Here is a 22054-nt window from a genome sequence, read left to right on the forward strand (position 1 = left end):
TTTCAGGCCCCATCGTTTTAGACTTTTCTATTTCAGGTCCCATCGTTTCAGACGTTTCTATTTCAGGCCCCATCGTTTTAAACGTTTCTATTTCAGGCCCCATCGTTTCAGACGTTTCTATTTCAGGCCCCATCGTTTTAAACGTTTCTATTATATTATAAGCGTTATTGCCTTATTCAAAAACTCAAAATGAAGGCAAAAAAGAGTGGTACCCTGATACCTGGTACCCCTGACATGGGAGGAGGATGAAGATGGAGACATCAGGAGGTCAAGGATGGACAACGAGAAAAGACGAAAGCCACAAAGGACAGGATGAAACAGAAAATGAAACAAAATAAAGACATCAGAAGTGGTCATTTTCACCAAGATACAAAAAGGAGCTTTTCTAAGCCCCAGAAGGCAAGGAAGGCCTCTCAACATCATTCCACAGATAGCTGTAAAAATATTAGGACAAGCACAAACAGAGATCGAGACCAGGTTGCAAAAAATAACATCCACCCGGCATCCACACTCAACATCCACACTTCAAAGCCAGAATTTTGACTGCTCAAAAGAAGAAGGGAAAAACGTCTTCTGATGCCAACAAGAAATATTACAAAATATAACTCGTCTTGCACTCTTTTTGGTTTGGACATGTGTTGAGGAGGTATAGTGGATATATTGGGCAAAGAATGTTGGAGATGGAGCTGCCGGGTAGAAGGAGAAGAGGTAGACCTCAGAGAAGGTTTATGGATGTAGTGAAGGTGGACATGGAGATGGGTGGTGTAAAAGTAGAGGAGGCAGTGGATAGGGCAAGACGGAGGCAGATGATCCACTGTGACGACCCCTAAAGGGAGCAGCTGGAAGAAGAAGAAGAAGAAGAAGAAGAAGAAGAAGAAGAAGAAGAAGAAGAAGAAGAAGAAGAAGAAGAAGAAGAAGAAGAAGAAGAAGAAGAAGAAGAAGAAGAAGAAGAAGAAGAAGAAGAAGAAGAAGACGACTCGTCTTGCACTCTTACAACACAGAACGAACAGAAAGGCACAGAGTTCTTGCATCCGCTTTGCAGCTCTCCTGTGATCATTACCAACCTTCATTGGCCACTATCACCACATCAATGTGTACCTGGTTGCATGTCACCCCGGTCATGTGATGCTGTAGTTTTAGGTCAATAAAGGCAAAGAATAGCACAGTAAGGCCCAGAGCAATACTTTTTAGTTCTAAATTAAATTGTTGTCATTTTTAATGTAATATGTATGACCACAGTAAAAAAGAAGGAAGGAAAAACTTGTTTGGTTGATACTAAAACGTAGTGAGTGTAATAAACATCCAGCAAAGTTTGACCAACAACAGAGAAATGTAATTTTAAAATATGCTTAAAATGTTCTCAGAAATCTATCTTAGAAATGTCTGGGTATGATACTAATACTCCACGGAGCACGAGTGAGTGGCATCGCAAAGCACGGCTCCCGGCCCACTACCCCACTACAGCAGTGCTAAAGACAACAGAGTGAGCTGCTGTAGACCCAACTGCGTCCACGGCTCACTAAAAACATTCTCCAGCTTTTAAATGGCCACAGCTTAAAGACGGTAGGGCTCTTACTCACTTTACTGCTGGGAAGGCTGGTTGACCAAATGAACAGATGAATGGAAGCTCTTGCCAACCCAGCTTTTATTCATTAGACTTCACGCAGTTAGTTTCTCTGACTTAAACAGAGAGAAGGAGACCACTGGGGACACTTCTGATAAAGCTGTGTGGGTCGGAAAACCCAAATCAGCCTTGTGATTGGCGAGTACACCACCTAGGTGCACAACACTAGGAATGTCCAGTTTATATCAAAGGGCGAATGTTGGAAAAAAACACCCACCGGCCACTTTATTAGGTACACCTGTTCAATTGCTTGTTAACACAAACAGCTAATCAGCCAATCACTGCCCAATCAATGGGCAGACTGGTTCCAGATGATAGAAAGGCAGCAGGAACTCAAATAACCAACCAGAATCTCTGAGGAACGTTTCCAACACCTTGTTGAAAGTCTGCCATGAAGAATTAAAGCAGTTCTGAAGGTAAAAGGGGGTCCAGCCTTTTACTAGCAAGGTGTACCTAATAAATTGCTGCTGTCGAAATAAAACCTTGTATCTCAATTTGTCATTTTTCAGTTTTTGAAACATTTTGGAAGCACCTGTCGGCCTTTACATTGTGTGTAAATTTCGTTTTGAATGGACCAAAAGAAACGGAAAAACGTCTGGTTCCATTGACTTACATTAAAAGGAAAGTAGGTTTTTTCCTTCTCCTGTAAAGTTACAATTTTGGAGACACAAGGTTTTGATCCGACAGCAGCGAAATGGGGCATAACATGGGGCATGTTCATCCTTCACCCCTGGTATCTCCTGACTTCTGATCTACCCAAGGACTCCACACACCAGCTCAACTCGACCCAAACCACATCAACCTGACTTAACGTATACTCGCTTAGACTCCAGAATAGCTGCCTGCCGGCAGCTCAAGTCTCTGAAGGAGCACAAATATGGTTAAAACGCCGCGAGAGCAACTGACTTGGAGCAGGTTGCGGAGAAAGGAATACTGATGTTGGGAAAGCCTGCAGAATACTAGGATGGGTAAGGTTTAAGAAACAAAGAAAGTTTGGGCTTTGAAAGGGAACATGAACAGTGAGCCCTTAGGACTCCCCCAAATTTCTACAAGATTCACCTTGCAGATATAAAACAAACAGAAAGCCACACAATTCATCTTTCAAATGAGTCTTTTAGTTCTCACGAGTATTTACAGCAGTCCTTAAAGACTTTCTGTAAGCAAAGCAGGTGGATGTAGACTCGGTCTCTTATACTGGCCCCTCCTGACAGCATCAAGTCAACAAAACATATAGCTATACAGATTAAGGCTGTCACTACAGCTTAGAGTTTAATAAGCAATAATAATAATAGTAATAATAATAATGAGTGATTAGAGTTTTAAACAAAGGCCAAACAAGGCTATATAGCAGAAAACATTTACTTTATATAAATATGTACACCAGTATTTGTACATCAATTATATGATTTCCAGACAGAGTGGCTATTATTATTTATTTTTCATACATTCAACAAAAAAACCTCAACAACTAAATACAGTACGTTTTTTCCCGTATCAGATGTGCCCACCTGTGTGCACCATTTGCTTTTATTATTGCTTCCATTCTTCTCAGGATGCCTGATTTCAGCTTTTTGAGAACATCCACACCTTCCCTGTTTGATAGGTACATTTTGATCTTCTCAGCAGTGCGCCTGGGGTCATTATCTGTAGAACAAATTTCTTCCAAATGTTTACCAGAGGGCATTACATGATGTATGTACATTTGTTGGTACTTAGCCTTCAATAGTGCCTTAAATCAAAAACTAACCACCATCTCCAGATGTCGTTATACATCCTCAAACGTGCAGTGGATCCCCCACCATGCTTGACTGATGGCTGTAGAGCTGGTTTGAAGAGCGTCTCGCTGCTTTGGTGGCATTTATTCTGCCTTCTTTTACCTCCAAGATCTTAAATTGAGGATTCATAAACGTTCACAGGCCATAAAACGTTACGCCACATCTCAAATGTCCAGCTTTGCTGTTCTAGTGGGAATGTTCTTCTTTTCTTCATTTCCTTTTCTCAGTAACAGATTTTTGAGAGCTCCACATTTTCAGACCCAATGCGTTGAGTCGGTGACAGTTTTGGTGATCTATCGAGTCTGGTACATTTGTTGAAGTGCCCCTTTCTATAGGTCTAAGTCCAGGTTTTCCCCTCTTTTACACAAGTGTACACAAAAGTTCAAACACTCCTGGTCCAATTAGGACCACGTTTTGTTGATGCACGTTGTACGTAATTTGACCAGGTGTGCCCAAACTTTTGTACATGACTATCGCATTGAATGATCAAATCTAATCATCTGTCTGATGCTGCTATCACTCCAGAATCATCATGCATCTTTCCCTAAACTGATAACTAGACTCACTGAAAAGCCAAACCTAAATCGATCCAGTCATCAAGTAACCGTGAGAGCCCTAATACAGACATCAGGCTTTGCACAGAACTGTTTTTAACAGACTTCACAGGACCGACTCAGCTTGATATGGGATGTGAAGTGTGTCTGAGCTTTGATTCTCTAAACTGCCATTTCGCAGCGCTACGCTGAGCGCAACAGCTCAGTCGCCTCTTTCCAAACCTCAAAAAACAGCCTTGGTATTCAGAGCAGTTTCGTAACGTGAATAAGCCCATATAAAACGTGGCCTGTTGTGACAGTTACAGGGACTCGGAGTGCTGGTGTATTAGTGACGCGGGCACATGTTGTAGGCAGCTGTGGCAGGAGGTGGAGGACGAGGAGGAGGAAAGAAGGAGAAATCCCCTCTTGCGTGCCTCGGTGGCGCCGCCGTGCTCCACTCCAGCATCTGGGAGCAGGATGTGCGCAGTGGAGGCTCCACGATGAGGCCTGCAGTCTTCCGCACTGTCGCGGACTGATCAAACGCTTGCGTGAGCGTCCTACCGCGCGCTTGCTGTGAGGTAGCTTTCAGAAGGAGGGGTGAAGCGGCACCGTTGTTTATGGAGGAAACGATGAGTTGAACTTCTGTCACAAAGCCCGCTTTTATATATATTGCTTCCATAAAGGTCTCCATGAGCACTGTGACATGCAGCTGAGCAGTAAAGGAACCATTTACCTCAGCTTCCTCCAACTCTCTCATTTCATCATTTTCATCATTTTCTTCACTATAGAGTGATAGTTAGTTTTTAGCTTCATGTAAACAGAAAGACTCAAACTACTGTAGGTACATTCCAGAGCCAACCTAGGCTAATTTGAATGGCTTGGGCATCCGCCTCAGAAGGCCCGAGCCACGTTTGATCCCTTGTTCCTTTATCATGCTCTATTTACTGCCACAAAGGGACATTATCCACAACCTACAGTTCTGAGGTAAATGGGCTGAAATGTTTGTTGGTCTACCTGACCGTGGTTTGGTTTTAACAGAGCCCCTGATTTTCCATTTGTTAATCAGTTTGAAGACTGCTGACTAGCATGATCAATTCCTTGGATATCTTTTTTTGTATCCCGTTCCTGTTTTATACAGTTCAACTACCTTTTCCCGTAGATCCGCTGACAATTCTTTTGCTTTCCCCATGACTCAGAATCCAGAAACATCAGTGGCTGGATGAAAGATGCAAGAGTCTGTCTGGATCCCAGAAACTCACTCAGCTTTTACGCACACACACTGATTACACGCAAACAGATCACAGGTGAGGATGTTACCGGTTTAGTAGCCATTCAAACCCATTTGTGTCAACTTCTGTGCATGTTATCAGGCCAAAATCACCAGGGGATGTACATTTTTGATCAGGGTTATTTGGGTAGTAAAAATAAAGAGACCGTATCAGAACGAAATGATTCTTTGACATGTAAAAACGCTCTCTATAGGCCTCCTGGTGGAATGGAACAAGTTTTATTAATATCCAATTATTATCATCCAATCATTATCTCTATGCGAAACGTTGTGTCTCTGTGTTGAGCTGCTAGTGAACAATGAGGGGTATAAAGTGAAGAGGTGAACAGCCTCTTCACACCTCTCCACAGGGACGGTAGTGTCCAGATAAAGCGGACAGAACATTTGCCGTTTCGTTGATCTCGACAGAATGTGTACAACTGCCGCAATTAAAATTTGCATTTAAACAAAAACAATAACCCTTTTTTCAGCGTGGACTTGTTTGCTCACCGATGAAGATGAAAATACAGCCATGAGAGGGGCGTTGTCGGGCATGACACAAACCAGGATAAGAACCATTGAAACGCATGTCCTTGAGAGGCACGTTGCTTTTTATAAAACAGCAACAAAACACAACATGATAAACGGAACAAACGGACATTCCCATCGGAATATACTTCATCAACATTACTGAAGAAAAAAAAAAAAATCGCATCATTCAAGGGATGGACTTCCTGATGAATTTTACGGCTTCCATTTTAAAATAACTTGGAGCCGAGTGATGAGGTTGGATCATAAGCCAATATTAAAAACACTATTAAATGGTCATTAAGTCATATTCTGCACATATTCAAATGAAGTGAGCTTATCCAACGTATGCAACTGTATTATCTAGGAAAATAGAGAGACTGGACTAATACTGGCTGAACATCAAAGTTCTTGGATCAGTGCAGAGGGCAAAAAAAAGAAAAAGAAAAATTAAAAATTCTAACTTTCTGCCACTAGACTTCAGTCAATGTTAGCAACATTAAGTAAGGAGAGAAAAAAAAATACATATATAATTATATATATATTTATATCTAACCCTAACCCTACACACACACACATATATATATATATATATATATTTTTTTTTTAATTTTTTTTACTATGTTAGTTGAGGCTGGTGTAATAGGTGACACTTCTGCCAGTCATGCTGGAGACTGGGGTCCAATCAAGCGCCCTACTCTAACTTCCTATGCGTGCCTCTGTAAACTTATCAAATTGTAAATTGCTCTGGAAAAAAGCGTCTTACATGCCATGAATGTAAAACATAATCATGATAAATTACATCACAATATACTTTCCTGTGTATATCATGCAGTACATGTCAGTACAAAACACTGAAGACCTTCATGCATCATTTAAAAAATACGACCAGATTTTTGACCAATCACAGACAAGAGCAATAACTATTGCTCAGCTAAATCTATACGGCAACTGCCTATGGAATTACCTTAACCCATTTATTCAATTTTCCCAACTGCTTTATTCTCTCCTGTTATTTTTCATTTATAGGTTTAGTTCAAATCAGGGAAGCCCAATATTGAGGACATTACATATTCTTTTCATTAATAACAACAAAGCTCATAAGACTGGAAATGGTTTGAAAAGGATTTCCCAAAGGCCTGAACCTCAATCAGTCCAAAGCCAAGCAGGCAGCTTACAAAAGCAATCTGCAAGAATAGGCCGCCAACAAAGCTGGAACCCTCAAACCAGCGAGAAAAGACCCAACAGTTACATCTAAGACTCTGGAGAAACTTCCCACCCTTAAATCCATCTGTGTTTATGAGAACCGTAAACAAAAACATTAAAACGACACGGGCGTTCATGAAGGGCCTCCAGGGCACAAACAACCACTCATTTCAAGTTCCGTAGAATTACTAAAGTCTTAAAAGCTGAGACAAAAGTCAAGTCATGTTTGGATAAGGCTTCATATCAACATCAGGACCTCTTCTCATCTGGGTAGCATGTAGGGAGTGTGATGGTGCTGGTCTGCTTTGCTGCCTCAGGGTCTCAACAGCTTGCAGTGTTCTGCAGGAGCCTTGAATTACTAGTTGTATCAGGAAATTCTTCAGCAGATTTCTCACATTTGTGTTGTGACTAGTAGGTGAGCGTGTTTTTTGTTGTGTTTTTTGGGCTGATTAATCTGATTAATCACGTTATCTTGTGCAGTTAATTGGAATGAATCACATTTGCTCAATTTTTTTTTCCATTAAAGAACAAGTAATATAGCCATAAATGGAGAAAATATTTATCGGAATGTATTCATGATCTAATAATTTAACAATTATTTTCATACTGTGGACAAAGAGTTGAACCTTTGTATATATGTATTCATATACGTATACATTTTAATATTATATATATATACAGTGAGTCCAAGAAGTATTTGAGCCCTTGCTGATTTTCTTTGTTTGCCCACTAATAAAGACACTATCCTTCTGCACTTTTAATGGTAGATATATTCTAACATGGAGAGACAGAATATCAAGACAAAAATCCAGAATATAATTTTAAAGAATATATTTTAATTAATTTGTATTTCAATGAGGAAAATAAGTATTTGATCCCTCTTGCCAAACACACTCAATACTTAGTGGCAAAGCCTTTGTTTGCAAGCACAGCGGTGAGACGTTTGTTGTAGTTAACCACAAGTTTAGCACACACACCAGGGGGAATTTTGGCCCACTCTTCTTTGCAGATCCTCTCTAAATCACGAAGGTTGGTGGGCTGTCGCTTGGCAACTCTGACCTTCAGCTCCCTCCATAGATTTTCGATCAGATTGAGGTCTGGCGACTGGCTGGGCCACTCCATGACCTTAATGTGATTTTTCTTGAGCCAATCCTTTGTTGCCTTTGCTGTATGTTTAGGGTCGTTATGTTGGAAGACCCAACCACGGCCCATTTTCAGATCCCTGGCAGAGGGGAGGAGGTTGTCCCTCAGGATTGTGCGGTACATGGCTCCATCCATCTTCCCAGTGATGCGGTGAAGTAGCCCTGTACCCTTGGCAGAGAAACACCCCCAAAACATTATGCTTCCACCTCCATGCTTGACGGTGGGCACAGTGTTCTTGGGGTCATAGGCAGCATTTTTCTTCCTCCACACATGGCGGGTGGAGTTGAGGCCAAAAAGTTCAATTTTGGTCTCGTCTGACCACAAAACCTTCTCCCAATAACTTGGTTCATCTTTCAAATGATCATTGGCATACTTGAGGCGCGCCTCCACATGTGCTCCCTTCAGCAGGGGTACCTTTCGGGCACTGCAGGATGTGAATCCATTGTTGCGCAAAGTGTTGCCAATTGTTTCCTTGCAAACTGTGGTCCCAGCTGCCTTCAGGTCATTTGCTAACTCCTGCCGAGTGGTTGCAGGACGATTTCTGACCGTTCTCAGCATCATTGCCACCCCACGAGGCGAAATCTTCTTTGGAGCACCGGGCCGAGGTCTGTTGATTGTCATGTTATACTCTTTAAACTTTCTGATAATTGCACCAATAGTTGTTACTTTCACATCCAACACCTTACTAATCTTTTTGTAGCCCATTCCAGCTTTGTGAAGGTCAACAATTCTGACTCTGAGGTCCTGTGACAGCTCTTTGGTTTTACCCATGTTGGAGACTTGAAATCTGTGTGATCTGTCTGATTCTGTGGACAGGTGTTTCACACAAGTGATTAGTGAGAACAGGTGGCTTCAGGTCAGGTAACAAGTTGATTGGGAGTGTCTAACTGGTCTGTAAAAGCCAGAACTGCTAATGAATACTAAGGGATCAAATACTTATTTCACTCCATGAAATACAAATCAATTAATATATATTCCTTAGATTTATTTTCTGGATTTTCTTTTTAATATTCTGTCTCTCCATGTAAGAATACATCTACCATTAAAAGTATAGAATGATCATGTCTTTATTAGTGGGCCAACGAAGAAAATCAGCAAGGGATCAAATACTTCTTGGACTCACTGTATATATATACACACACACACACACACACACACACACACATTTTTCTGTTGGTTAGAGATGGTTGTGTGTGAAAATCCCAGCAGATCAGCAGTTTCTGAAATACTCAGACCAGCCCGTCTGGCACCAACAACCACGCCACGTTCAAAGCCCCTTAAATCCCCTTTCTTCCCCGTTCTGATGCTCGGCCTATATGTATATATATATATATATATATATATATATATATACACACACACACAGTCCCTGTCACTGTTCCTCCACAATTGTAGAACTCATTCATTCAGGTTGGAGATTCCTGTTACAGTGGAGGTTCTTAAGGAGAAATGCAGCTTTTCACTTTACAGTTGCTTCTGTAAGTTAGTTGGCCAGCGACGCCCAACAAAGGCGCTGAAGAAATTGCTTTAAAACCTGAAAGCTACATTTGAATGAAAGAGCTACAATGGAGGATTTTATAATAACACCATGCAGCATGCAAGCAGCCGGGCTTAACGCTGGACTGCCGTGCACGGTGTTAATGCGCTCTTAACATGTTAACTTTGACAGCCGCTCTTTCTTGCCTGTTTGCCTGTTTGCCTCTTTTTCTTTTAGATGTTCTTCCATTTCATCTTTTTTTATAAACCTGTGAAAAACCTGTGAAAAGCACTTTTGTGTAATGTCAGCTGCTTGAATTGGAATAAACCTCAACCAAAGAGGTTGGGCCATGCAACACGACCATAAACAGACAGGTACATCAACAAAGTGACTGAGTCCTGCTGAACAACAATGTAAAATCTTGTGTGCATTGTTCCTTGAATAAAACTTGAATTTATTGCTTCATAGATGTTGAACAGGACAATCAGCCACAAAAGGCTGTGTGTTAACGGACTGACTGAGCCGTGTTCTGAGCCATTAAGTGCATGTTATAAAACAGATAGTTCTGGTCCCAAAACCCGATTGGTTGAGGTACTTATACCCACTCGCAATACCTGAATTTTTAGTGTACTGATAGATGGGACCAGGCATCACCGGAAATGGTCCAAAACACGGCTAAACATAAGAAAACTGGCTTTGTTCAAACAGATTTCCGTAACTTTGCCGTTAAACTCAGCAGATCGCTAACCGGCTACCTAATATTCAAAGTTGGGTTGTGATTTGAAGGAGTCACTGTAAAAAAACAACATCTAAAGAATATTTAACTTATATTTATGGCATTTGGCTGACGCTCTTATCCAGAGTGACTTACAATTTGATCAGTTTTTTTTACACAGTTAGGCCAAGGTAGTGTGAGGAGTCTTGCCCAAGGACTCTTATTGGTATAGTCTAGGGTGCTGCCCTGGTGGGGGATTGAACCCCAGTCTACAGCGTAGAAGGCAGAGGTGTTAACCACTACACTAACCAACCACACACTTCAATGTCTTACATGTTTGATAGTTTTGTATCTTTGCCATAAGCGGTATTAAACCCAGGGTGGGAAAATGAATGTAAGGCACTCTTGGCTTGATGAACTTCACTTAAATTACCATAAATTAACATTATTATTACAGCAATTTAATAAAAAGTAGCCACATTTTGAGGCAAAGTTTCCTTCTATACCATGAAATGATCAAGATTACATGCCAAAAAAAGTTCATTGGTAACAATGAACAGTCATGGGTAACAAATTGATTGTACTCTTTTAATGGCCTGTGGTTGCTTGGCAACAATAGCCAGTGCTAAACAAACTGCATTTCTCAGAAATTAAGTGCTCATTGTGCTTGTTCATTATTTTAAATTGAAGTATTTTATCATATTGCATGATATTTTGATGACTGTCGTCGACGCTTTATAAAAGCAATAAGCCACTCCAGGCCACACATTTCACTTCAACATCACTAACTCAGGAAAAAAAAATCAAAGCACAGCCTATTGTGGCTTATTGTTTTGATATGTGCGGCTAATGAATCCATATTAAATGTGCCAAGTAACTAAAAACCATTGTTTGTATATAGACAAATCTCTGACCACACTACTCTGCTTTGGTGGAATAATTTACTGCAATATTCATTCAAGTGTTCTCACCTCTTTTGAGTTCATCGCCCTGCAAAAACCTCAACCCACATTCCAGGGCCATTCTCCAAAAATAAACAGCTTATTATAACGCTTGATAAGCACATGTGTAAGATATTCACTGCCATATGTAGCGTGTCAGACTGGCCATTTGTGCGGTGATATCCGGTGAGACAGTCTGGACTAGCTGGGCTGATTTACAACCAGCCATTCCTGTTGATCAGTTCAGTCCTGCCTGTCTGTGCTATAGGACAGCTCATACAACCAAAACACAGGCTAGAGCCAACTTAGTCATTTGACTGCGAGCAAAACCACAGAGACGGGCTTGTTAGGATTATCAGTGTGCGAGTGAGAGTGAGCTGTTGGGAGGAGTGTTGGCTGAGGCTCACCTGCTGCTTCATGTCAGCATAGGCCTTCTCAGAGCTGAGCTCCACTTGCTTCTTAAAACTCTCCAGAGCGTGCTCTGCCTGCTGGGCCTGCTGTCTCTGCGACTCCCTCAGGCGGCTCAACTGCTCCTCTTTGTCCCTGGAGCATGCACATAAACACAAAGACATCAGGATAGAGTGTCATATACACTCACTGGCCAGTGTAGTTGCTTGTTAACACAAATAGCGATTGAGCCAATCACACGGTTGCAGCTCACTGCATTTAGGTATGTAGAGGTGGTCAAGACGACCTGCTGAAGTGCAGACCGAGCATCAGAACGGGGGAGAAAGGGGATTTAAGGGACTTTGAACGTGGCGTGGTTGTTGGTGCCAGACGGGCTGGTCTGAGTATTTCAGAAACTGCTGATCTGCTGGGATTTTCACGCTCAACCATCTCTAGGGTTCACAGAGAACGGTCCGAAAAAGAGGAAATATCCAGTGAGCGGTCAGTTGTGTGGATGAAAATACCTTGTTGATGTGAGAGGTCAGAGGAGAATGGGCAGACTGGTTCCAGATGATAGAAAGGCAGCAGGAACTCAAATAACCAACCAGAATCTCTGAGGAACGTTTCCAACACCTTGTTGAAAGTCTGACATGAAGAATTAAAGCAGTTCTGAAGGCAAAAGGGGGTCCAACCATTTACTAGTGTACCTAATAAAGTGGCCGGTGAGTGTACATTTATTTGCATCTTTTCTAAGGTATTTTTATGAGCAGCCTTATTACTGCTATAAATTAAACATTGTGCTTAGGTGCTTCTTTTGCACAACATTGTGCATTTAGCAAATATCCTAGGTACCTAATAAAGTGGCAGGTGAGTGTATAAGATGTGGGGTCAACATACATGTCATACATGTGTTTATGTATTGTTGCTGTCCAAAGAAAACAAGTAGTGACAGTGACCTGTGCAGCTGCCGGCCCATGGAAACCCATTTCAGAACTTTTTAATGAGTGATGTAACAGTTTCTAAACTTCAGAACTCAGCAGCCCGACTTCGTGAGTTTGCGTGGTGTACCGCTTCACAGCTGAGCTGATGCTCCAAGACGTTTCCATTTCACAAAAATAGCAACAGCTGACCAATTTATTGAACTGTGTTGCAAAGAAACATCCTGTGAAAGTCCCACGATTAAAGCTCTTCAGTACAACTCATTCTACTGCCAATGTTTGTCTATAGAGACTGCATGGCTGTCTGCTTGATTTTACGCACCTGTTTATATGGTACACAGAGTTTTGACAGACAGACACACACACACACACACACACACACGCACACACACACACACGCTTTCATTTCATCAGATGCCTTTTTCAGAGTAGCTACTGTACATTATTATTATAAGTCATTTTAGATTATTTATTATGCTTGTCATCAAAATGTGTTTTCAAATGGTGTAAAAGAAAAGGACCAAAAGTACTGTGAAAAAGTTAAAGACCACACTTTATTTATTAAATTACAGCCAGAAATGGCCATGGAGTATAATGTTATTCATTCACGACAAAACAGAAGTTCCCAAAACTGGAGTTCAGTGCTTCCCTAGCTGATTCTTGTGGCTCCCCAGACACATTTTTTCCCGTATCCCCATGTGTTGCGAGTTAGATTGGAGCAAAAATGTGGACCGCCTGGAGGTCCCCGAGGACCAGGTAGGGAAACAACGATATACGGAACGCATGAAAAGACAACTCAATGTTATAAGGCCTAAAAGGATGTGCAGCTATCAAGAAGCTGTCAACTGCCAATCAAACACAGAAGCCGCTGGTGTTCTCAGAACAAAGGACTGGTCACCCCAAACCTCAACATCACTCAACATTGTGTATGAGATAGCCTGGAGTGTGAGAAGAAGATGAAGAAGAACAAACCTTTCAGATTTTCCTCCAGAAAAAAAAAGACAAAAAGTATGGAACCGATTTAAAAGCAAAAGGTGGGCACATTTACATCCAGCAAAAAAAAGACATTCAGTCATTCATGCTTTTGTGTACTTTTCTGTTCAGTAGCTTTGCAGCTTCTTCCCCTGATGCTAAGAAATGTAACTTGTACTCAACGGCTGCTTCGACTGGAAAATAAATAAATAGAGGGTGGTCTAACTTTTGCACAGGACTGTATAAGCACTAAACCGAAACCTAAGCCCAGTGTAATGTTCAGTAGCAGAAAAGTGGTGGTAATTCGCCCTTTCAGCTAAAAACACACACAGAAAAAAATATACACATGTAGGCCTTGACACAATAAGAGCTATTCTGTTTGTCAGGACATTGTTGTTTAGACCTGTTTTTCTCTGGTTTCTCTATGAAGCCAGGGCATTTTCACCCTGTACACACACACACACACACACACACACACACACACACACACACACACACACACACACACAGTAGGTCTATAAATGATCCACAATTCTGTCAGAAAAAGCCTCTGAATACAGTGGGTCTGAATACATAAGCTAAAGTATCTATAGTGTTCCACCCAAGAGAATTGGGAGCTAGCCCAGCTCTCCTCACAGAACCCAATCCAAGCCTGTAATGTCCTCGGGCGTACAATGTGGAAAAAACACACAGACAAAGGCATAAATGGTTCACATATTGTGCAGAAACTCACTTTGGAGGGAGAAAACAGGAAAAACGTGACTGAAAAGAAAAGATGAGAAAAAGATGACTACTTTTCATCACCTGATTGGAGCTGCTTTTCATAGTGAATAGAGAACCTCAGTGCCCATTACAGCACTTCAAAACCATAGGGGATGGGGGGGGCGGGTGTGGGGGTGTGGAGTGGGGGGGGGGATCAGTGGGAGCCAGAGCGCTCCAGCTAGCAAAACAAACAAAGCTTTGACGCCATGTCTAACAACAATACTGAGAGACAGCAGCCAAAAGAGCTGTCAGAGTTGAGATAGTCCTCAGCCTGGGATGAGACTGACTGCTACAAAGAGCCTGTCAAGTTCCTCTCAGAATGTGTGTGTGTGTGTGTGTGTGTGTGTGTGTGTGTGTGTGTGTGTGTGTGTGTGTAAGCAGCATCGGCGAAGCGAAAGGCACCTCGCTCCCTTTCCTAAGAGTGAGTGTAATTACTGTGTTAATTACTTTTAATTGACAGGAAGATTCTCTAGAGCCCGGGAGACAAAACATTAGCATGCAATCAAACGCAGTAACTGCCACATCCAAAAGAGCCACAAGACTCAACAACACCGAGGCAACATGGATTACGACATGACGAGTAATGAAATCAGGCTGTTTGATGTCAAGGAGGAAGGTGAGGCATTTAAGAGGAAAAAAAAAAAAAAAAAAAGAAATAATTATAAGCCAAACAGGAAGAAGCTGAGAGAGAGTCTAATACACACTACAGTCCACCCTTCACTAAGCATCAGGGGGGAAAAGCAGAAGACCCGGAATTCCCGGAAATTCCACAAAAGCCTTAACAACTAAATATGTAGTTTTTTTCAGTACTTGTGTCCAGCATTTGCCCCATTACAGCTTCTTTTCAGTCTGCAGGGACGTTTTCACACCTCCCAAGTTCAGTCTTAGAAGTTGCTTCGTATTTTCTCCTTCTCACGATCCAGGTAACCCCAAACACTTCCAAAGCTAATCTGGACGTGCATGGGGTGGTCAGTCTACTGCACTGAGAACACCAGCAGCTTCTTCGTTTGACTTTAAAAATGATCTCCTTTTCTTAGTCACAGCTTCTCAACACCCTTACAGAAAAAAAAACTAAAGAATTATGTGAATAAAAACGATTTTTGGACACTTTACATGTTAAAAGTGTATAATTATATGACAAATGTGAGATCACGCGACAACGTTCACATGTGAAACTGCATGAAATATAAAGGATCCTTCGAGACTCACAGCGTTGAGTCGTTCTCACGGTGGAAAGATGAGCAAATCTCTCAGAGATGAAATCTCTGAATGCTCCTTATCTGACTGTGGCAGTTTGGGTGGTCTACCACGTGAAAATGCGCACTTTTGTGTACTTCAGACGTTTAACATTGTCTCATCACAGGTGAAAAAGCCAGATCATGTGAAAAAACAAAGCGTGAGAATGTGTGAAGTGGTTCTTAAACGTTTTACAGAAACGCTGAGATGTGGGAGCTTTCTGTTTACTTTTTAACACGCATGGTTTTTCTGCATTTCACATGCGAAAAACATCTGAACGAATAAAAAATAAATGACTAACTAGTTGTTGGAGGTCCTGAACGCAAGTCAAATAAATAAACTGAAGTCACTTTTTGACGAGTCAAACTCGGAACTCATAACAGTCACAACTTTCACAAAAAGCCTGTGGTTACTCATTCACAAAAAGCGCTCTAACGAGCAGTCCTAAACATGAAAACTTTGCCCCAAAGTGTTTCATATGGTTCAATGACAAACAACCACCTACAGTACGTCTCTGATGTGGGATCCGTCCCGCTTTAGTCACTGTCTTTTTTAATGCACACACAAATGCCAGACATAATAACAACAGGAAATAATGTCAACAAAGAGCGAGAAAACACAGGGAAAAAAGTTGGGGACCTTTTTTCCTCCCCTCTTTCTTTTTTTCCCCCAGTGTAATTTTGGTCTCTCTCATGTTTGACATCAAAAGATCCAGAAATTGTCTTTTTTTCCACCCCTCCAATGTTGTGTACTCTGTAACTCTGTAATTATTAATCTGCCTTACAACATGAATGCCTACAGGGCAGACGCAGACACAAAAGGACCTTCTCCGGATCTCTGATGTGGAGCAACCCGCTTTGGAGGGAGAGGGAAAAAAAAAAAAAAAAAAGAAGTGACTCAAAAAGAAAGAAAAGATGGGAAAGAGACGAAGCCGCAAAAATAGCCCTCTGAACTTTGAGTCTTTTAAGCAGAAGAAAGAAGTGGCTGATTGAGAAATAGGGGACAAGTCTGCAACCGCAGAAAAGGGCACGCACATCGGACTGCAGCTCTCTTCACAGTAAATAATCTGGGCCCATTCCTTTATGCCAATGATAATAATATCCTACGCGACTTGCCAGCGGGACGATAACATAAATACAATAACAAATGATCTACATCAGAGGTTTCCAACCCTAGTCCTGGAATACTCTTGCCTTGTGTCCAATTCTGTGCTTTCCTTGTTCTAAAACTCAGGAAGGGCTCATTAATCAACGCCCATTAATCTGCTCTTCTCAATTAATAACGTGGTTTTTCAATGCTGTTGCTGCATTTATATAACATATAATGAATGGGATGCAACAAAGCTGAAAATGCATGGATTTTTATGAACAAGTAAAAGAATTAACAGGGATATAAATCACACAGCATGCATTGTACTAATATTCTGAGCTCGAAACAAACGAACTGCAAGCTCTTACTGATATGAACTGCACTCTGAATGAGCCTCGTGCAGTTTTCATGCTATGATAAGCAGCAGAGTAAACCAGCCATTTAGGGGTGTACTCTGTGTACTTCTGGTGCCGGTCCCAAGCCCGGATAAATGGTGAGGGTTGCGTCAGGAAGGGCATCCGGCATAAAACTTGTGCCAAAACTATCATGCGGATCACAGATATGATTGCCATACCGGATCGGTCGAGGCCCGGGTTAACAATGACCACCTCCGGTGCTGCTGACCAGCAGGGTGCCGGTGGAAATTGGACTACTGTAGGTCGAAGATCAACAGAGAGGAGAGGAGGAAGGCGGGTTAGAAGGCAGCGAGAGAGAAGGAAAGGCAGGAGTGTGGAGGTTAGAGTGGGGACTCTGAACATAGGGACAATGACTGGTAAAGGCAGAGAGCTTGCAGACATTATGGAGAGAAGGAAGGTAGATATTCTGTGTGTCCAGGAGACCAGATGGAAAGGAAGCAAGGCCAGGAACATTGGAGGTGGATTCAAACTGTTCTGTCATGGTGTAGAGAAGAAGAGAAATGGAGTAGGGATAATCCTAAAGGAACAGCTTGGGAAAAGTGTTCTGGATGTAAAGAGAGTGTCAGACAGGATCATGAGCCTGAAGTTGGAGGTTGATGGTGTAATTTTGAATGTGGTCAGTTCATATGCACCACAGGTTGGTTGTCAGTTAGAGGAGAAAGAGGAATTTTGGAGTAAGATGGATGAAGTGGTAGATGGTGTCCCTAGAGAGGAGAGATTGGTGATTGGTGCAGACTTCAATGGACATGATGGTGAAGGGAACAGAGGGGATGAAGAGGTGCTGGGTATGTATGGTGTGAAAGACAGAAATGCGGGAGGTCAGATGGTTGTAGATTTTGCAAAGAGAATGGAAATGGCTGTGGTGAACACGTATTTTCAGAAGAGGGAAGAACACAGGGTGACATACAAGAGTGGAGGTGGATTATATCCTTAGCAGGAGATGCCACCTAAAGGAGATTGGAGATTGTAAAGTGGTATCAGAGGAAAGTGTAGCAAGGCAGCATAGGGTGGTTGTCTGTAGAATGAGATTAGAAACAAAGAAGAGGAAGAGAGTGAAGACAGAGCCAAAGATTAGATGGTGGAAGCTGAAGGAGGAGGTGGGTTGCAGGCAGTTCAGGGAAAAATTGCAAGAGACCCTTGGGGGCAGTGAGGAGCTACCTGAGGACTGGGAAACTACAGCTAAGGTGGTGAGAGAATCTGGCAAGAATGTGTTGGGTGTTTCGTCTGGTCAGAGGAAAGAAGACAAGGAAAGTTGGTGGTGGAATGAGGAAGTCCAGGAGAGTATTCAGAAGAAGAAGGCAGCTAAGAAAAAGTGGGATAACCAGAGAGATGAAGGAAGTAGGCAGGAGTACTGTGAGGCTAGTCGCATAGCGAAGAGAATGGTGGCGAAGGCAAAGGCTCAGGCCTATGATGAGCTGTATGAGAGGTTGGACAGTAAAGAAGGAGTAAAGGACTTGTATCGTTTGGCTAAACAGAGAGATAGAGTTGGAAAGGATGTACAGCAGGTTAGGCTGATAAAGGATAGAGAGGGAAATGTACTAGTCAGTGAACAGAGAGTGATGAGTAGATGGAAGGAGGACTTTGAAGAACTAATGAATGAGGAAAACGAGAGAGAGAGGAGGACGACGGGGGGAGAGATAGTGGATCAGGAAGCGCAGAGAATTAGTAAGGTGGAAGTGAGGGCAGCTTTAAAAAGCATGAAGAATGGAAAGGCAGTTGGTCCAGATGACATACCTGTGGAGGTATGGAGATGTTTAGGAGCAATTTTTGCGTTGAGAGTGTTGGTAGAGAAGTACAGAGAAGGTCAGAAGGAGCTACATTGTGTCTTTGTGGATCTAGAGAAGGCAGATGATAGGGTGTCATTATTTTATTAGCTGTCTGGACTAATCATTAATGGCCAGTCAGTTAGTTTGTTTACATGGAGTTTTGAAAGCAAGAAATTTGACAAAACCGGACCATCGCGAGTTTTAGTTGAATATCTTTGGACTAAATGTTGAAGTATGTGCTTCCTAACGCTGGACTTTGAGACTACGATCAGTCGGAAGACCTGTCAGGTGATGTCCTTTCTCTGACTTTCTTTTGAGACTCGTCTCTTGGTCATGCAGATGCCCTGAACATTCTTTTGCCTTTGGTATGGGCCGCTGTGGGTGCGCTTCAAGCGTGTGATGTGAAGTGAGGAGCAGACAGTGTGTCACCATCCATCACAGAGAGAAGGGAGAGATGAGAGGGCAGAGCGAGGGATGGAGATGGCGGCGGACGAATAAAGAATTGCAGGGCGGTAAAAGGGGAATGCCAGCTCTACCGAGGCTGCGCTGGCTTTTTCGGAATGGGGTTTTCTGGTCAGAGAAGTGGAAGGAGAGGAGGCTCAAATTAAAGACGTGCTGTCGAACCAGAGGAAATCCTTCTCATCCCGCACTCTTAAAGGGCTTCTCGAGGGGGGTGGCTGGCGGGCAGGAGGAGAAGAAGAAGGGGGAGGACTTAAGGAAAGGGTGATGGAGCTTCCGCCTAGCCACAGGCCAGACAGGAGGGTCCATTTTCCAAGCCTCTGAAACCACGAGACGCCTCCAATGCGGAGAACAGAGCGCGCCGATGGGGAACTCGCCGCGGTACAAAAATGACTAGAGAGGCCCGCTGCGCCCAGCCTTCAAATGTAGCACTGGACCTCGGCTTCCCATTCATTTTCCTGCTGCTCGCTTTCCATTTCCTATGTGGGCACTCGCACTCGTGGCGGAAATGGGGGGGTTGGGGTGTAAACACATGGGTCAAGCAAAGCAAAACGTGGTGGCCTAGCCATCCCACACAGACGTATAAAAATACATGTAACGGCACTCAGACGACAGTGAAATCAATTCTTCTCATCAGAGCGTTTAAACCGATCAATCCTAGATTTGTAATTTAGTTTTTATGTGATAGAAACATTAAGACAAGACACTACAGGCAGCATAAATTGCCTATATACTCTATATTAAGTCTTTTAACCTGTAAACCGTCAAAGCTCTAAATAAATAAAATACCAGAAATGTATCTTACCAACTCTAACTCTAATGAAGGTTTAGCTCCATCCACACTAGGTCTAAACACGTTGTGCGATGTCTCTGAAAAGCTCGTTTCCTGCTGAATCTAAACAGAATATCCGTAGCTGAAGAATTCCTGAATTCTGAAGCAGAATTCCTGCACGTACAGGCTTAATCCTAACCATATTCTCAAGATAATTATAGAGAGTCCTATATTGCTCATGGGATCAATGGAGTGTCTGTCTGTCTGTCTGTCTATGTAAGCTGGATTTACTTTAACTGTATGTCACAAAATTCTCACTTTACGCTTTTAAAGGGTTCGGTAGTTTAGATAAAAACCAAACTTTTCTCACAGTTTTCTTCTTGTAGTTGATTTTAGTACAAATGTTAGGTGTTTAAAGTTGTTTCATTGTGCAGTGGAGCTACGAGGCCAATGCAGCCATCAAGCTTCTAGCCGGCAGGTTTGAAATGTGCAAACTGCATGTCTGAATCATCGCATACCAGTATTTAAGCATCTTAAATAGACTTGTACTGTTTCTGATACTAAAATATGGTTATCGATTACAACATACAAAAGGACTTTATTCTGTAATTTGTCATTTTTGGCCAAATCATGACAAAGGAACAAATATTATTCTGACCAAATAACATTTGACAACACACTGAGTGTCGGGCACACTCGTCTACTACAGATGGATTTTTGTAGGGCAGTTTCACCTCAAAATCAAACACCATTGGGTCTTGCGCACAGTAGAAATCGCATCTAGGTCAACCGGTTACTGAAATATAAACTTATATAAACCATTTGAGATTTCAAACTGCAGGAAACGGCCTGAAATTCCTCTATTTCCAGTCAAAACAGTCATTAGGCACAAGCTTTTTCAGATGATATTTCCGAGACTGGATAAGACAATTCACTTCCATGAGGAAAAGCTGCTGGCGTTCCCAGGACAACGAACTGACCGCCCCAGCACCCAGACCTGAACATCACTGAATATGCTTGGAATTACTTAATTGATACTGAATACTGAATAAGGACGCACGTTTAATAATGCAGGACTCATTCCATTCTTCTTCTGAAATGTAATTATCAGTATACTCGTTCACACCGACTACGACAAATGTTATGGTCCTGAGAAATACGAGCCTTCACGATGTTCAAAGTCAGCACATTTGGACAGTGGCTTGCATGATACTTACCCACATCTGCCTGTGGGAATGTGCATATGCAGAGTATTTCAGAGTAGAAACTGGGAATACAGCAGAAGTGAGCGATGCCATATAAGTGATGAATCACTGGTACATCTCGCACAGAGTCAGGGCCATCAAAGCTGTGCAGAGGAGGTGACATTTGGCCCTTGGCCTACCGCCTTACTCTTATGAAGGCTGAGGGGGTGGAGGGAAACGGACACTGAATGTCAAAATACCTACAAGTATGCGGCCGTATGGATCCCACATGGGCTCCAGACCAGTCCAAAGGCTGAGACCAGCCACTTCGCCAGTTTGTAGAAGCAGAATGCTAACAAATCCAGAAAGAGATCAAAGCTGGGAAATGAAACGCGAGGGGAAAATGAAAAGCTGAAATATTCAGCGGCGTAAAAAGAAGCACGCCGTTGCTTCTCTTCTCTCCCTCTAACAGCTCCCCCGCCCCCATCACCATCCACTCTCTCTCCAGAGAGCAAGAAACACTGCAGTTAGAGCTTGGGCTCCCAAGCTCCTCGACTGGCATGCAAATACGCAAAAGTTCAAAAATAACACCAGCCGGAGTTGTGAAGAGCGAAGACTTAACACCACACAAGCATGGTCAAATATTCTGTCTGAGGTCCAACAGAGCGAGAGCGAGAGGGTGAGGGGGAGAGAAAGAGAGCGAGGCGACAGTAATGAAGTTAAAGACGGCAAATGGAGGCTGTCTATGATGATCAGAAGCGCATTTGTTGGAGATTTAATGCGGCTGGATCTAAGAGGCAAAATCAGGCCAGCGCAGCAGAGAAGGCCCTGCAGTGTGACATTAGCAGCTAACGCACCATTGTG

General features: G+C 42.5%; 1 protein-coding gene across 14 annotated transcripts in view; it reads right to left on the reverse strand.

The window, feature by feature from the left end:
• The window catches only part of cep112 (centrosomal protein 112), a 238026-nt gene that overhangs the window by 110207 nt on the left and 105765 nt on the right, over positions 1–22054 (reverse strand). For all 14 annotated transcript variants that reach the window (XR_005131447.1, XM_037545025.1, XM_037545026.1 and 11 more), the window contains one exon: positions 11617–11752. Coding sequence is in view for 13 of the 14 variants with exons in the window: in XM_037545025.1 (XP_037400922.1) it covers positions 11617–11752 (136 nt within the window). In the remaining variant the exon portion in view is untranslated. The remainder of the gene's footprint in view (positions 1–11616; positions 11753–22054) is intronic.

Source organism: Pygocentrus nattereri, chromosome 14 (genome assembly GCF_015220715.1).
Source record: "Pygocentrus nattereri isolate fPygNat1 chromosome 14, fPygNat1.pri, whole genome shotgun sequence".
In the NCBI taxonomy this organism is placed as follows: Eukaryota; Metazoa; Chordata; class Actinopteri; order Characiformes; family Serrasalmidae; genus Pygocentrus; species Pygocentrus nattereri.